Consider the following 19,182-nt stretch of genomic DNA (forward strand, 5'->3'; position numbering starts at 1 on the left):
TTTCCTAAACTCAAAATCCTCGTTTCAAAGAACTTCGAAGAGGTCAAGAAATTGTTAGAATTGTTTTAGGGAAAAAAATTTCGGAAACTGTTGAGGACTGGAAGAATGGAAATCGGACGGTAATCGTTTGAGATGCAACGGTTGTTTTTGTGTTCATCGGAATTATTATTATGTCAAAAACATATTTTGACACGTTATTGTCCTGAAATATGGACACACTTACCAGACTTGTTGTCTCTTTCTACTTAGACTTCTACTACACATACCCCAATCAACCTGAGTTACTGTTATAAAGCGCAACAACTGTGGTGTCGTAGCATGCACACATTGGCCTAACCGTAGTCTGCACTTGCCGTATCGACCATGCCATAGTGTTTTACTAGGATTACGAGTATGAGTATTTACATGGACTTTGTTGTGTGTGTCCGTCATTGAACAAATACATACAGCCAATTAACATTTTATTGCCCTAACAAGATTTACAGCAGGGTTTGGGTCCAATTTGGAACATTCTCTAAGTTGTATATACTTTCAGTATCTAAATTGTAGAACATGTTGTATGCTCTATATCAACATTAATTACTAGTCCCATAAACAATCCTTATAAGCACCGTATTGAAAAAGAAACCACCTCTCACTCCAAATCATGTCAGGATATAGGCTAAATAGCCTATATTTAAATCCCCCCCTAAAGCCAACTCCTAGTTACACCACTGAGTCCCAACCGTAAGACCGAGCAAACCCCAGATACAGTTATCTCGATCATGTTCACATTGAGTAGACTTTCGCATTGATTCGAGATAGTTGACCCGTAGTCTATTACAAACTACAATATATTTATATCAAAATCAAAAATATTAAAATTTGAATAAAGAGGATTATTTAGTAGTAGGCCAAGATAGTCTAATACAAATTACAAACTTGAACAGGTTTTTGTACATAGGCTACTGAACTGAAAGGTCATTTCGGTAGCATACTTTACATTTTATAGGCATTAATCCTTATGTGGCATAAAAACATTAAAATGTATCATTTAGATATTTTCATTACGAATTTAGCCTATACGGTATAGGTATCAAAAGTACTAAGTGAAACGTTAATTATAGCCTATTAAATTACTTTACGCGGTTTACAAAGAAAACGTATTGACAATCAAATAATCATTCTTACGTAAAATTATATCGTTCCCGATACGATATTGTAAAAACTGCTAGTATATTGTTAGTGAAAAATTATATAATAAGCCCCAACGCCGTGATTGATAATTACAAATTACTAACACAAGCTCGCTGGTGATTATTAGTCATTGTATACCATTTGTGTACAATCACAATTGCGACAACTCGGGCAATAATAAATACGAAGGCCGTTTGATCGCACTCGCACACAATCCCCTCACCGGGCGGCGATTGGTGGATCAAAACGTATAAAGCGCATGCACTATTGGTCCGATTATCCTACGATGTAATGCCGTGCATTCAGTCGTTTTTTCTCCACCGATTACAGTAGAATAATCCGCGCGGCCCCGCCCCCAGCACGGTGCGCCGCGATTGGTCTGTAGCGCGGAGGGGAGGGGCGGACGGCCGTGGACAGTCAGTCTGGTTCTCGCTTCCTCCGTGGTCACACGTCATCCCGCATCCCGCATCCCGCGCACAGTTCAGCCGTCCGGTTATGTTACTGAGTCGAGAAACTGCGACCCGTGCTTTGTGACTGTGTCGGTCGTTTCTTCCTTCGTCAGGGAACCGCGTCAGTGTCGTCGTCCTCTAGTGACAGTGTGGTGATCTGTGTCACCCGGACTTTAGACCCCGCCAGTCGACTTAATCATTCAAAATTAGGGTCAAAAACAGAGATCCGGTGCCCGTCTACCAGGTCGAGATGGACCACCGTGACAGTGACATGGAAGGAGGGGTGGTGAGTCAATTGTCATACTACTATTTATTTACTAAGAACCTTAATCAGACTTCACTGTGTTATAGTATCAGTAGTTGTTGACAATGTAGTAAAAACCTCATTCACAGTAACGCATTTCACTCTTTTATACTTATTTCCTGATTAATGTAATATAAAAATTGAGATTAGCTTTAATTTTCATTGCAGGAGCTTTTGTAACTTCCTGTAGGCCTATATAAATCACTAAAGTAAACAAAATTTTCCACAACACCGGTAGAGTAGGCTTTATAGCTTTGTAATTAAATTAATTGCCTCTTAATCGTTGAGAAAAAAAACAAACGGTTAGGCATTAATTGCAGTACTGTTATAGCAATTTAAGTAAAGAATTATCATGTAGATCTAATTGACTGCCCAGTGTGTGGTTTCCATTAGTCTACAATCTGCTAACTGTTGGCCTATATTTGTTCCAAACAGTTTATTTGACGGTCTTCTACGTTTGTAAGAACATTTAATTGATTTACCCTTAGAATGAGAAAAATTAACATAAAATATAATAAAGGACAATTGGCAGAAACAAACATTTCCAAACAAAACAGTTAAAGGGACAGTCATTTTCTGACAAGAAGTAATCATAGGTTAAGCTTAGGTCCAATTTAATGGTTTAATTGTCGATAACGGTCGTGTTAAGGCATGATTAATTATTAAGTCCAGAGATCACAGGTCGCCAACTGTTCATTTTATACTCTGATTTCACAACGATATCTGATCGTGGAAATGGTCAAACTTAATGATCTCGTCCGTGAAGTCGAACAGAAAATAATAATTCCCGACATGTGACCAAGTCTGTACTATCGATATTTAATATACAATACTAAAATTATTTTAATATTGATAGCTACGCATAGTAGCCTAGCTTGAAATTTGTGTTTGTAACCGCGTAAAACGTTTAAATGATAGTCTAATATATAGACTACATACATAAGTTATTCAAAACTAAATATTATGAAAACTAGATATTTTACGTTATCTCACTATTTTTGTCCTAATCAAAAAGAACCGTTCAATGTATAGTATTCACAACATTCTTTAGTAAATATGGTAGGATTTTATAAATTGAGAATAGAAACCAATTAGTAGATAATTATTTATTTATTTAATCTGTGTTTTTTTATACATTCTAAAGTGTTTATGTTGAGATACAGTGTTATAAAACATTGCGTAATGTTTCCAATTGCGCAGGATAGTCTGTCATTTATTGTAGCAGTATGTCAATAGGTAATTTATAATACTATCTTATCCTGCTGATTTACGGATGTTTTTCAGCAAACAAACAATACGTCACTTGATATTTTCCCCCGTAACTCTGGTAAAAGAAATCCACATTCATTGTTAGAATTAATATATTGAATTGTGACAATATGCTATTACAATTGCCCTACTGGATTCACATCTACGTCTTACAGAGTACTTTCAGCTATTGGACTTCAGACATCTGTGTTGAAGGTAATAGTGAAGAGAAATGATAAAACCCGTTATCTTCCACAGGATCGCAGTCTGTAGATAACTAATCGATAATTAATAGCAGCTCGTACGTCTTGTTGTCTGCAAGCATTTCATACCTACTGAATTATGTTTACGCGATGAATTACTTCCGCATTCCCATCCAATGTAAGATTTTGCAGTTAATTAAATTAGCGAGGGTTTCTATAAATTCCTTATTGATTTCTCAGATTTATAGCGCTGTAGATGACGTTTTCTGTAGGTTTTTATTTAGCGCTTTAACACCTCTAAATAAAAAACTAAATAAGACACCTCTCTGATCTTGTATATTTGCTCGTCTCGTAATTTAAACTTTTATAGGCCTAATACGCGTTCGTTTGAATCTGACGTAGTTTTATTTACAAGAGTTTCAAACACATCTTCAACAGTTACAAGAGTGTTGCACTTGTCTGAAGACGTGATCTTGGCATTCTAGCTGCTTAAGAACGTCGGGTCTTGTTGCAGTATGAAAATGGCCTTTTCTGTTTGTTTTCACGTGTTGCTATTGATTTATATATTTATCTAACTTATGTTATCTAATTTTAATATGTAGTTTCTTTGTTGCTTGTTAAATATGAAATAATATTTATTTAAAATTGTTTACTCCATGTTGTTATTTATTATTTATTTAACTGATTGTATTTTGTATCACCGTTAAACTTATAATATATTTCGTCAATTGTTTTTTCCCCCGCAGTTTCTTTTCAAAGTTTTTTTTGCCAATATTATCGCATTAGTCCTTTGTTACTTTTCACACTTTTATAACTCTAAAATGCTACTTGAACATTTGTTGTCGTTAGTTATTAGTTCTTGGTATTAATTACAATAAGCGTTAATTAATATTCACCTTCTTGATTGTGTTATCTCTGTAAATAATTTGGCTGTTGCCGTTGGAATGATAAAAATGAACAATAAATCAAAAACATTCAAGACAGAGAATCAGTGGATTAGTTTTTTCAAGATTTACGCCAAAGTTAATTTTTGGGCAACAATTTTGCCGTCGTGAATCAGGTTATTGACCGACGTTTTGCAATCGGATATGGGGTTTTAATAATTAAATGGCTGACTAGGTAACCTACAAAATGTACAAGCGTAAAGAAACAAATCGGTTTGTTCAACGCACCTGGTTTATACAGCTGGCCGGGGTTATAAACAGATTCAATGTAAATAATAGTGTCTGTAACGTAAAACGCCATGGCAAAAACCGGGTAGATGGTTTTCTTATCTCCTGTTGCCATGGTTGTGTTCAACCGGCATGACCGATCTCCAATGGCAATGGGATACGCAAATACAGATAGTTTGTTTCAATGAATTAGCTATCCAGCGATTACTGTATTGTATGTATTGAAATTTCAAGCATTGGGGAACAAAGTTAGATAATTCCTAGAAACAGCATGATTTAAAAAGGCAATAACAACTACACTGGCCTTTTGGTGCAGTGAAATTTATTGCATGCAGATTGTGATGGTAGATTTATTTACCATCTTAAATGAACAACGCTCTTCCCTTTTATTACCTGAAGGGTGGAAAATCCCAATTGGTATTGTGCATTGTGTTTGCTTTCCTCGAACTAAGGGCTGACCGACTGAGTGGCGTGCCCTAAAACTGGCATTGTTGTGTTAGACAGGCCCTGGCTATTAGTGTTGGACCCTCATTTTGTCCACGGACTTGTATTAAATATGAACCGAACATTGAGTAGTCCACCCAATTAGTCAAGCTGTGACATGGTAGAAGAAATCTTTTGGTAGTCTTCTCTTTAACGTCAAGTAATACTAAACTATAAATTTGTACTATTTTAGCACATGTTTCTTATGAATTTACGAAGTATTTAACCAATTGTGGATCGTTAAACGGACATGATTTTTTTATTATCCTCTGGAGGCAAACATATTATTGGACTTCTTGAACACTAAACGGATGTTTTTTCCGGAGATATTAGCTGGTAATAAGTTAATTCTCATGGTTAAAATAAAAATACAAAACAATGCGCCGAGTTGACATGTTTTATACTGTTTTATTACACGCTTTCTTTTAATAAAGATGCGACTCTTCCGTTCCGATTAACTGATTGTTTAATAGTTTAATTCGATGTATCCTGTGCGCAATCTTAAACAAAATCAATAGTGATATTTTATCAAGATTAAATTGTAAAGATAAATGTCATTTATGAAAGCTCAGAGAAAGTAAAATACAATTAATACACGATTTGTTGTTAATTATTATTTTGTATGTGCATAGAGACATAATTTATTTCGCAACCTTAACATCACAGAGTAGATATGAAACACTTTAACTACAGATTGCTTTACGCCAATAGATTTGTTAGAATTAGAATGTCGTATATTTCTTTTATCAAAGGATACTTGGAAATACTACAACAGTTCTTTTATTTTGCTCTCCAACTTAGAAACAAAATTGATATTCATATTTATAAGTAGTGGTTAATAATTAAGATTTTCAGAAATTATTAATTTTACTTTCGCACTTTATTTTTTATGAATTTTATCCAAAACATGTCTTGGATTGTTCAATTCTGAAACTTATAAAAACTTACTTCTTAGAAAAAACAAATGAATGCTTATTGTATTATTAACTATTGTTTATTTCCACATTATAACTTCCTTTCCGGTAATAGCTTTTCTTTTACAAGTTGTCGACAATTCTGTCCAGCTGTCGACGGTGTATTTGGGTGAATATTTATGATCTTTGGCGTTAAATCATGACCGAGGGAGTCGTATGTCTGGGGGAGAACCCACGCGGCAGGGCTGTAAGATGGTATGGTTTTTCGGGTTCCGGGGTCTTAAATCAATATATTTAATGTAAGTAATTCGTATCAGTATGTTCAATTTTGATGTAGGTTAGGGTACGATGGTAGCTATAACACTGGCTCTCCTTTGCCAACATTGTGAACTTATACTTTCACTTATTCTTTCTGAAGCGTCGGGGTAGAATGATACCACAGAGGCGGTCTTCCAGAAATACGGTAAAGTGTTAAATTTATGTATAGGTGCTCCCTTAAGGCATCGCAACTCATCTATAATATTCGCCTTCAAATCCGTCGCAACCCATACTCGGTCGCCGGGGAGGGGCAGCGCCCCATTTGCCCCCCCGGCAGTCACGGCCCTGCAAAGCGCTAAGTCAGGAAAGCTGGACAGTGCGACCTGTACCGTCGGAGGGGTTCAAATAATTGATGTGTCATCCGTGTAACGAATGTGCTTCACAGACTCATCTCTGGCTTTCTCTAGGAGGTTGTGACGCTCCGGGCTCACTCGGCCATCATGTGTGAGACATGGATTGAGTATTCATAAGGCATCGTTTACGCCCAATGTTTGGCGTTTCTCAAATAATTGATTTACCGTAAATACACGGTGTCCTTGGCTTGTACCGTGAAGCTTTTTTAAAGTTAGGATGGTGTGAGCTATACAAAAAAGGGAGAACCAGTGCATTGCTCCTGTATAGGCTACATACTTTTCTACGTTAGTGTAACTTTGAATTAGCGCATTATTTTTATATTTACGAACGTATAAGAATCCGACATTTTAAATTTGCGTTGTTCTTTGTCCATCCGTGCGACAACTCTTGGTAGAACGGTCCAATTCAACCTTGACAGTTTCACACTTAAAAGGTAAAAGTTAAACGTACAAATAAAATCTGACCATTTTTACATCGGTCTTAAAGGCTAACTAAGATGGTAACGAGGAACTCGTATGATAAACTGATTTGCAAACAATCTGTGTAGAACTGGAACAATATACCGCGATACATCAACATCTTCGTATCTATATTTTATCATGTGGCACGTATCACTTTTATGCTCTTTTATATCGGTTTGTTTACAAACGGAATACTTAAAGATTTACGAGGTAATACTATTACAATTTCAACAAGAACTGCAATAACTTTGTTCAATCGCTAGGAAGCGTAGAACTATTAATTTAATTATATAATTTAAATTGCAACATCAACATTAACGTCCTGTAGTATGTCCAATGAGGTCTGTAGACTTATTTTGCTCAGGGCCCGTCAAAGCTCTCTACGTCTCTGCGGCCCATTATACATTATTTGGCCACATTTCGTTTAAACACAAATAATATACTAATTTTAAAGAAATCATATTGCTATTTTAGTGAAACGAGTGAATTGGAGGTTTGTGATAGTTGTTCCAGAAATTATAGAAATTCTCCCATTTCCCACATTTTTTTCTCTTGCCTTCAGTGTTTTTTGTTTTTACATTTAAAGAAATATTGAAAAACAAGTTGTGATGAGGTACGTGCAAAACAGGCTCATTGCGTATACTTGATTGGTTATGACATTTTTACCGATTACCAATAAAGTGTAAGTGATGCCACAATGATGACGTATTATAGACTTACACAGTAATTAAAAACATCTTTTACAACAATACCGTCCTAAGTGCTTTCAGCTCTAGCTCAGCGTTTGGTTATTTATACGCCTCTGTTTGGTTTCACGCTCATTCAGGGAGTCCCTCAAAAGAAAAAAAAAACAAGGTAGACAGACACTTTTGTATTGCTGCAGAAAGTGGGGACCCTTGGGTTTACACGTAATTGTCTGCACCCTAATTCTACCTGGGGTTCCGAAGAAGACGATACAAATCTGCGTAAGATTGTGAAAGTTCTACGAAAATTGCATAATGCATGGCACTTGGCACATTCATTATTCAAGTTTAAAAATCATAAGTTATATTTTTTTCGTTTATGGTGGGTTACGTTTAAGAACGTTCAGTGTGCTAATGTAGTGAAGTGAAGTTTAAAAACGTCTATACAAGTACCATTTTGAACAATTCTAACTCGTACACACAGACCTAAATTCGTTCAAACTCGTCTCACACGGCGAATTAATTGATTGGGCAATCAATATAGCCTATTGATGTCAGTTTAAACAATCCTAGACTTATTTTAAACGTTTTTGCGAATATTTCGTTATTCTACGATAGTGTAATTTCTACCAGAAACGTTAACCAATAAACAGTATTTATTTTGTATTATCGTATTAAAGGCTCCAAAATAATGGTTATTTATTGCACGCACTCTCTTTATTTAAACATTGGTTAAAGGTTACTAATAACTAAGGTTTTCAACAATAATATACAACTCTGAACTCAGGGAGTTAAATTTGTGTAAAGCCAAGGAACTAAGTACTTTATTGGCTAAACTGTGTGGTTATTATTTCAGCTATCTATCTTTTCCACTTGTGGTCACCAAGATACTTATTCAGAAACTTATATTGCATAGTAATTACTATTATTAATATTAAGTCCTATTGTTACCTGTTTAATGAAGAACTTTGTTATTTAAGTTAATTTATCATTGCACGCTCATAGCTCACTAGTCCATGCACTTTTCACAATGTCAAGCTAATTCCATTTTGGTTCCGTATCCTGTAATACTTCTCCAAAACTAATCTATGTCTTTGCCTCCATGTTAATAATATCTATATGATTATTTTGATAATTTTTTATGCCCTCAGAAAATGTACAGTAGCTTACACAAGATCTCGACCAATGTCAGTTTTATTGTTTGGCTCTTATTTCCTCGAATCTCCTGAAAAGTCCACATGGTATAGAAATGGAATTTGGCATCAATCCGATCTCCGGAAGACTAAAAACATGTGATTACGTAATTTTTGTACAATCTACAAAAACACGACATTAGTGGAACTGAGACGAAATGATATTTGAAGAGTACTTAAAAATAACAGACAATCTTTGCAAAATGGCTTGGAAATCGAAAATAAATTAATGTAAGCGTACGCTTATGCTGTTTTTTGTGTGAAATTTAACTTGAGTAGTGAAAGGCATTCGCCCAGAAATTTAGCGTCTGCGCTTAGAAACCCTGGGGTTCCTTGATAACGGTACGTTGGTGAAAGTTATTTACATTAATTTACATATTGCTTGTGACAACATGTACTGTATATGTCGTCTATTTTTCTTGGTAGTCAATTTCCAAATGTACTAGTAGTATAGTATTCTTATTCTACAAATAAGGTTTTATTTTTAAATTGCAGTAAGCTTATTTGGTGGTCGATTGATAATTAGTTTCAGAGAATGAATGCATACGTAATGTACCTTTACAGTTTAGAATATATATATAATTTGATGATCCCGTAATCTATATTATGTCTCAGGTGATGCGAATCAACAACTAGGAACCAAAGCACAAATATTGTCCCTAATTTTTTTTAGTTGGTAACCGTTGAGTGACTTACTTACTTAAATACTTTGAATTAAAATTACGGATACCAACGGCCATTCCACCAACCCTTTTATTTCATACTTCCTTCCCATTCGTATGTTTTCGTGGTAAATAAAAGAACAAGAAAAGTTGCTCAATAAAACATTCGTTTTTATGGGAGACACAATAGTAGTTAATAAATGACATGTTATGTGACAGTGGGTAATTTTTGTAAGCCCAATTTTGGCACGTAAAATGGCTCTCTACTTAAAAGGGGTGCGGTTAACAATAGCTTGCCTGTATTTATAACCCCCCCTCCCCGACATTATAACAAGGGATGACCCCTCAGTCTCAGATTGGTCTAGTGGGGTAACACAATCGAATCGTGCGCCATACGTCATGCAGAGACAATAACGTGACCGGTAACTCTCGCCCAATGGGTAAACCGTACAAGGGTAGTCCCAGTGTCGTATCTAGAGGGGGGATTCCCCCCGCAATCACTTTCCGAAATAAAAAAGCGCATAACTTAAGCTAATATATGCTAATTTAAAATGAGTTAAGGACGGAAAAAGCTGAGTTAATAAACTGTATGTTAAACTATGTTCATCACGGCTGTATATTTCGTGTAGGCCCTAAATGTAAAATATATAATGGAATTTTACATAAACTTTTTATAAATAACCAAAGTAGTACTATTATGAGATAATAACTTGGAGATATGTGCTATTCGCATTAAAAACTTTTTACATGAAAAATAATTATTTGTATTTAAAACCAAAATACGTTTCGGTGTGGGAAAAACTAAAACGTGAACGTGCTACCAATTTTGAAGACAATCCAATCTGAACATAGTATTTCGTTTTTAAATAACATGCTTGTATTTCGAGACAAATTTTTAAATACAAAGTTGTTTTAAGTAATTTAATTTTCTATACTAACTTACTTTATCAACTCCTAAAGTCGATTTGATATAATGAAGATTAAATACTTACTTACTTACTGCCGGGGCGTAACAAATCTCAGTCGATTCTTTGCCTCGTCTATGAGCCTCTTCCACGCCACCCTGTCTTCCGCCAGATCCACAGACCCTCCACACCGGGTCACATCTTCGACCACTTGATCGCACCATCTTATCTTTGGCCTACCCAAAGGGCGCCTTCCTGCCGGTATCGCCGGTATCGCCTGGTAGACCTCTTTTAACCTTGTGAAGGATTGAATAGGAGATTAAATAGGATTAAATGAAGATTAAATAGGAGAAATTATTAGAAATCTTGAGATCAAAGATGTTTCCGGTTTTTTTTGTTTTGGTTCCACTAGGTCGTGAATTTTGATAAATAATGAATTGCAGTATAGGTATAAATACATGCGCTATTGTCCCGAACGTAAGGTCTAGCTCGAAAGGTGCCTGAGTGTAATCATCGCGCGGGCAGACAGATGGCCGCGAATTTTTTATGGCTAACTACGTCAGTTACTTCGATACGCTCAGCCAACAAATAGCCATGATAAATTGCAACGGTGTAACTGCCCGTTTGAGAGCCCACCGTGGTAAACTAACACAAGCCGGAAAACAGGACTACTCTCAAGCGCGTGTGTTGATGCTGTGTGCTTCCTTTCGTTTAGGACACCACAAATGTTTTAAGGGAGCACAAACATGTAGTGTCTTTTTGTGATCCACTCAATTAAACTGGAAACATATTTTCAAATTAATTTCAGCTACAGCCATTTACGGACAGTCTCTGAACATTGAATAATAGAAATAAGAAATGTCATGCTGTACATTTTCCGTGAAAATCAGTTATTAAACATGCTTATTTCAATCTCTGCAAAATAATTCAATTTCATAATACTAATATCTTTTCACAGATTAAATTTGAATTGTTATAACATTCCCTCTATAAATTATCATGGCAGTAATGATTCTAACTCGCTATAACACTTAGGAAAGTCTGATTGATGTAGACATTGGCCGTAGGATCGACTTTTGGTACTTTGTAATTTCTTGAATTCTTTTAGAGGTTTATTATTACAGCTCTAAAAGTATACAAACTGATCAACAATTTTTAAATTTTGTTCGTAACGTTTTTTTCAAACTTCGATATAATTAGGCTACATTCAGTTCGTCCTGATTTGGGTTTAACAAAATTTCTTTGAAATATTTACAACTGAATATTAAAGATCACCCTGGAATGTCTCAGTGCGTGAATTGAATGTTGAATGAGTATAGTTTAAATGATAAAGCGTGGTTTTTGTAAGGTCACGCCCCAGTACTGGCACCCCTGTCAGGCTCAAGGTTCAGGGGTTTACAACCGCTCAGACCTTTTCCTTTGTTCCGAATTTTAATTCTTCGGAGTTGTAAATCTCTACTAATTGATTCGCCGCACAATGGCGATTGTATTTCAAGTTCTGTGACGTAACTTTTGTTGTGTCCAAAGGCGCCTGAGACGGGTCGAGGGCGGGGGTATCGTCTCATTTACTGACTCGAGACTAATTTTATTGGGCTGGATAAACACGTCCTCCACTACTCTGCACCAGTTGTATTTCAAAGTTTTCACTCAATCTACAGACCTTAAGTATATAAAATATCCTGAGAATGTTCTAACTTTAAAACCCCACTAAAGGTAAAACATCGTTTATGCAGTTACGTGATGTAAAAATGAACAGTATTTACTTTCGAGAGCTGTCCTGTAAAATTATATAATACGGGTGACCAAACAAAATACTTTCAGTAGATTTGATTTTTAGAATTGCTCATCCTCTATCAAAACATTACCGTGTAAGTCAATATTAAAACTTACTTTGCTAGTACTTAGGTTTTGGACACAAAGGGTTAAAATTTCGCTGACTCTTTACAGTCGTGCCGGATCCACACGTCCACGTCGTCGAGGGAATATTACCCACCGCACACGATGACAAAACACAAAGCCAGAGGAAATGACTTATTAAATTAATTCTCAGAAGTGTCTAGTGTAGTTATTCACTAATTGTTCGCCGTTCTCTGCCGCACCCGTCTCACCCCCTCTGGGACGAAGGGTTGACATATGTTCTATCGATCAATCGATGGTCAACGACCCAGCTTAGTCCGACGCCCACCCTACAACGGGACCTCTTTGTTGGGAACAAAAGCTCAAGACTTTTTCCACGATGGTCACTCCATCGATTTCAAAAAGCCTTCCGTATATTTTTGGGGTCAGTTCTGGGAAGGCGGGAAGGATATTCCGGTTTCGTCACGGAGCCTCCGTGAGACACCTGCTTCTGAGATGTCATCCGAGCCCTCATCACTGCACTACACCGCAAACTGCTCGTTGTTTAGTAAATAATGATGTGACACGATATGCTGGAACGGGTATAGAAAGCAAAACTAAATGCATTTCTACTGTAACTACATAGCATTTATTAGTCGAACGCCCATTCGCGGGGATGGAGTCGTGTTTGCTTGCACGTAAACCAGTGGCGTAACTAAGGGGGGTGATGAAGGGGGTAGAAACCCCCCCCAAAGCCTCGTGATTTAAAAACATGTAAACAATAATTTTAATATTTTTAAATACTCAGTTAAATGATCTACTTTGAATTAGGCCTATATAATTTATTTAAATTATTTCACATTTATTTCATACCCTCCACAGCGGTCTTGAAACAGATTTATACCCCGTACAGCCACATTCTAGCTACGTCACTGTAGCTATCCCAGGAATTCCAAAATTGGTGGACGTGTTTTCCTGTCAATCGGATACTCAAAAGAGACCTCACATGTATAAATGCTAAACCATATATAACCTAAACAAGGTTTCTAGGTTTATAGGATTGTATAGTTTTTCTTAAGTATGAGAAATTTAAATCAAGTAAGTTATGGATCGAGGCTTAAACAAAAAATGCATTTTGTGACAATCTACACTTTTGCGTTTGAGTCTTGGTGCTTTACTCTTTCATGAGCAAATGTTTTTTATCCAAAGCAAGACCACAGCACTACTTTGTTATTTTTGGAATAGCACACATGCTTCATTGTAAAAAGTATAAACATTAAGTATTAAATCATTTCTGCTTATTTTTTTTATGAATAATGTGTTTGTCGAAAGGTTTTTATAACAGAAACACCAACTAATAATTTAATTGCACGAGTTTCCTAGCACCAATGTGTCGAATTCACCACCCACGTCTCCCCCGACAACAAGGTTTTTTGCCGAATTTGCCAAGCAGTACAGATTTACTGCCGGCTGTAATTTTGCCATCCGATAAACTTATCGTCACGAACTCATTAAGTTTGCTGCTTCTTGCCGCACGTCCAGAACTATTTTCTTGCTGCGGAAGATTTACTCCAAGATGGCGCTTTTTTCTCAAAGATTTGCTGCAATTTTCCCGGCGGTGGAGCCATTACGGAAGTTACGATCAAGAATACGAATTTCTTTTTCGAAGTCTGGGGATTTCGTTGGAACGGAGTCTACCGACGAACCAAACTAAACTGGGCCAATAAATTGGTGTCTTATTAAGGGAGTGTTCCACCTCACTACTGAAGTTGAAAATAAATCTGCGGAGGATTAATGGCAGAGGTCCAAAGAATTACTTTTGCCTGCTAAATATCACGGCCAATTCTAGATTTTTTTTAGTTTTTAGGATTATTTGGAAAAATAAAGAGAACCAAGCAATCGAGTGAAAATATCGTGTAATGTTTGAACGCTATTTGTAAATTATTCTAAATAATTGATTATTATAGAATCAACAAATATAATGTATTTGTATATGTATAATGTGTCGCTGTTAAAACGGCATTTGTTAATCTCTCCAGAAAGTATGTCATTGTATGTCTAGCATATCTATAGCACTGCTTCTCGAAGCGCTGTTTCATGTTTGACGAAACTCCCTGAAATTGCTCGCACAGTTCAAATGAAATAAATAATAACTAGATCTACATACCGCAAGTAGCAGTATTTGAATGCACACATAATTTTGCTCCAAATATGTTTAATTTTAGAACAAAAGCAATTTGTCTCTCTTTGGGATGCCGTTTAACACGGGAACGAACCAGGACATTTTGTTTAAATCTACTACATCGAAATGAAATATAGCCAGCCTGTTTTTTAATTGAGCCTTTGAACCAACATCTAATACTGTACTTGAAAAACTGGAACATTTGCAGATACTGATAGAGATAAATCATAACGAAAGTTCTTCCATTTAATAAAAAAAAAACATCGTAATAGCGTCAATAAAATAATGCAGCAATGTAAACTTATGCACGGTTAATGCATTACAATGACAATGTACTTACATACACACAAAATCATATTGTATTTTTAAAGTGTTGCGGTAACGTTTTGGGAAAAATATTTGGAAAAGTGTACATAGCCTACAGTAGTTAGAAGCCTTTCATTGCTTCCTAACACGTGGTAACTTGCGTTCCAATATTGTCAAGTGATTTTCCATAAGTCCTTGATAAACTGGAAGTGTGTTCAACGCCAACTGTAATAGGCGCTTCTCTAGGTTTCATGAGTTTCCTTACAGTAAACAAATATTGTTACTTCCTTTATTTGACATGCCACTTCTTGCAAGTAACCTCTTTCACTGGTGAATTTCTGCCACATTCAAGTTCTGCCAAGACCGGTCCTGTTCGGATTTTGTTCGCAATGAAGTGAAAAGTCTACAAGAAAAGTGTCTCTCCCATCGAAAATGAGGCCGCTAAAACTGAATTGGTCTACGTCGTTGAGTTTTTTTTCGCGCAATTTGAAATGTATTATTTATTTGAAATGAATTATTGCTGTGTTGTGGTAATTATCTATATCATAGTAATCAATATAACAAAATTGGATGGATTGGAATAATCGTACTACTTCCCTTTGCTCACTTGTAAAATTTGTTTTATTGTCGTAATTGTGTTCTAATACCTAGTAACTTTGTTAAAGGGGAAATTTTGAAATTTTAGTGAGAAGGAATGAGGCTCTCCTCGGAAGGGTTGGGACAGTTGCTAACATTGCAATCTGTTTTTAGGATTGTAATACAATTTTAGGAAACCCTAAAGACATTTCAAATGACAATAAATCGGGAATTTATGAAATTGGATGCGATGACTGTGACAACATTTATATTGGACAAACAAAAAGAACAATAAAAACACGATTTAAAGAGCATTTATCGCACACAAAATATGGAAGAGTTGAAAAAGCTGCTGTATCCAAGCACTGCACCGAATCAGGACACAAAACATCCATTCAAAATCTAAAATTAATAAAAGAAGTAACAAAACCAATGAACTTAAATGCTTGGGAAACACTACACATAAACATAAATAAAGAAAAAAGTCTAAACAATGAAGAGGGCCCTATTGAAAATTCCAGTCTTCTATCTTCTCAATTTATTCACAAATTACACCGGAGCCATATCTAATTTTCATACTGGGTGAAATATTTCCAAAATCTTTCTATTTACATATTTACACCATATGGTATTTTAATAGTAATAAAAAGTATGTAAATATTTATTTGTGGAGTCGCCTGATGAGAAAAACCTTCGGTTTTGAAAGGCCTCGCACGAAAAATAAATGAATTGGAAATGATATGTATTATTTACATTTATTAATATTGTAATCTGTATTATCAGTATTTACTCATTTTTACTCCTCACTCATTTCATGTAATACTTACGATATGATGGGCCTGCCTTACAAGATTTTATTTCGCATAAGTGTACCAACATTCCATAATGCTCAAATTTTTGTTACGGGTCGCGGTCCATTTTTCATGCCCAGAAGGTGGCCAAACAGTTATAAAAAAGTATAACTTTATTCAGAAACTGATAAACGTAGTGAGCCCAAAACCAGAGTTGGCCTTATTTGCAGTTGGATGTTTCTGTCAAATTGAACGTATATATGCAACGTTTATTAATCAAAGCGAGGCACAATATAGCACCGAGTTTAGACTATATCTTATGCAAATGCAGTGCCCATTCATGGATTGGACCACACATGCACTTCTCGAAAACAAACAACCATTCGTAGTCACTTAGCTGCTCAAAACAGTTTGCAACGTTATTTGCTTTCGCGTCGAGCAGACTGTAGCCGTAAATGTTGATAATTTTCAGCATCGTATACGCCCGTATTGGCCATTACACTAGTATAACGTAATACGCCGAACTTGCACGGTGCACATTCGATTCTGTTTTATCGTAATTAAAATAACACGCTCTAGCGATGAGGGTTGTAAAACCGGCGGTATGGCAATAAAACCCTTTCTCTTCGCTTCGAATGTTGATGGCCCGGCTTAATTAAACGCGAGACTTTATTTCGTGCCGAATTCTGGCCTGTCGTAAACTGGCGATTGGCGTGGTCGGGATTGGTTCCTGACCGGGCTGCGAGCGCCGCCCTAACTCTGCGTGCGTCGCCGGTCTCCAGCCGTCGCGCAACGCAACTCCTTTCTTCCTTCCACTTCATTCTTCCTTCGTCCTTTCTATTGTTCCGATTCCATTTGCCTTTTCGTGTCCTCCAATTACTATTTTCCTTCCGTTCCTCTCTTTTTCCGCAGACATGTCGTGATTTCTCCACGGATCCGAAAAGCAGGTTGCAGGTCTTCTTGTTGGAATTATGTCCTTGATACAGCTAGCTGTCTTTGAGATGGAAAAGAGCTCAAGAAGGAATCTGGACCAACTATTATTATTGCTGATCCAATAGTAAGGTCTATCTCGAGTTTAGATCTCCAATTTATGAGCATTGAAAAAGTTTTAATCACATCTTGACCGACTTAGGATTAGTTTTCCGCTGTGTCGTTTATGCTCCACTATGCAAACAAACAAGAATTGCCGTTTTTCTACTATTTATTTAGTGGTTTTATAAATGAATTTCAATGCAGATCTCTGGTTTGAAAATCCTTACATAAACAACAGACAGTACAGTGCAGACCTATGCTCTAATATTGCCAACCACCAACTGAAGTCGCTAATAGACACAATTGTTTCAATATTTAATTTACGAATGGATAAGGCATATTCTTATTACCAGCTAACTGTTAAATAGTAGCCTAAGTTTCGTTTATAAATGATACATTCCTACCCCAGCAAAAATTTCAGACAAAGTTAATTTGCTGAAAACGTAAATCTCTAAGATTTTCTGAGATTGCCTGATGAAAAAATTCATTTTTTGTCACATTGCGATTTCTCTGAAAATATCATGTAAAAATAAGTCAGAAAATTTAACGGGTGAAATCGATACACAAGTATTTTACAATAGTAATGAGTAGAAATTAATTACTTAACTCAAGGAAAGCTATTCTTTACAAAAAGGATTTTGTTGAGGCGACAACATGTATGGTCTCTCAGAAATAAAACACGCACTAATTGAATGGAAACGCAACAATCCGACAACGTAACAAGTAGAATAGTTAAGTTGTCAAGATTGCAAAAATGACGAACGCCTACAGGCGATCCAGTGACAGTTGCATATAATAAATGCACGTTTTACAGCCGCTACAGACTCGGGCGGTGGTGAGATGACCTCATACCAGTCATTGTCGGCTGTTTATAGCTCACGGGTGACACAATATGGTCTTAATATGCATGATATAGCTGATGTCACCTCTGTATATTCGCTACGCCCCGCACCCCCACCCCCACCACCCACAATGTATATGTAGCGTTGCATTATGTGTTTCAATGTAGTACAAACTACGTCGGTTACAGACATTTCAGTTCTGCTAGGGCATGTGATTGAAACTTGGTGTTTCAAGATAAGATTACTTACTGCATAGATGGTTTAATGTGGAAGGTTTGTCATGTTTCAAACCTCAACTATGATTGCGGTAGAAATTTCAAGAAGCACTAATTACAAAGTACGTGAGTTGAAAGTAAACAAATGATGGAAAGATCTTTGTTGTCTAGAACAATGAAACTAGGACACCCCACTAACTGAGTTTGAACATTTCTTTGGATTTCAGCCTGAGCCACTAAAACAGACTACCGAGTGTCCCAAAAGTCAATTTTCAAGTTAAAGTAAAGTAAGGACAAATGTATACTAATTCATAAAATTATTGCATGTACCGAATGAATTTACATTGCGCAAAACTCACTCAAAACGCTTCGCAAAATTACATTTTCAGAACGTTTTCTGCAATTGAGACCTACCTTACTTGATATTTCAAATTCGTTTTCAATTGCTACTTTCAATTATTGTCGTCAGTGTTGGAGTTATTGAGCAAAAATAATGTTTTTTTTCAATTGCCCAAAATGCAATTCTAACAATGTTAGATCTCTTGATTTTTGGGGCGAACAAGTTATATCACGTCCTTTGATCTACTCGTCGAGTACGTAAGCTGAGAGATTCCCCCGCTATCAAACTGCGATGTGTTATTTAGTATCGCTAGAAAATGTTTCATTAATCGATATTGCATGGCAATGAAGCTTACTCAATAAGTTGATTACATGCTTACCGTGTGCCTTATTAAATGTAATGCTTACTTTGATTAAAATTGAAAAATTAAAAAAATATGTGTTTTTGCAGTGTTCTCCGGATTTCATCAGTAGGCGGATCTACGAGGCCCCACTCAGGGTAAGTTTTGAAATCACTTTTATGTAGTTTTAGGGTTTT

The 19,182-nt window shown here is 36.2% G+C and overlaps 1 protein-coding gene across 4 annotated transcripts in view; it reads left to right on the forward strand.

Moving 5' to 3' along the window:
- Positions 1–1,610: 1,610 nt before the first annotated feature.
- LOC124355095 (protein dead ringer-like) overlaps positions 1,611–19,182 on the forward strand; it is a 167,835-nt gene continuing 150,263 nt past the window's right edge. For all 4 annotated transcript variants that reach the window (XM_046806040.1, XM_046806042.1, XM_046806041.1 and 1 more), the window contains exons 1-2: positions 1,611–1,911; positions 19,096–19,143. In XM_046806040.1, coding sequence (XP_046661996.1) covers positions 1,876–1,911; positions 19,096–19,143 — 84 coding nt within the window. In that variant the 5' untranslated portion in view covers positions 1,611–1,875. The remainder of the gene's footprint in view (positions 1,912–19,095; positions 19,144–19,182) is intronic.

The sequence above is a fragment of the Homalodisca vitripennis genome, chromosome 2 (genome assembly GCF_021130785.1).
Source record: "Homalodisca vitripennis isolate AUS2020 chromosome 2, UT_GWSS_2.1, whole genome shotgun sequence".
NCBI lineage: Eukaryota > Metazoa > Arthropoda > Insecta > Hemiptera > Cicadellidae > Homalodisca > Homalodisca vitripennis.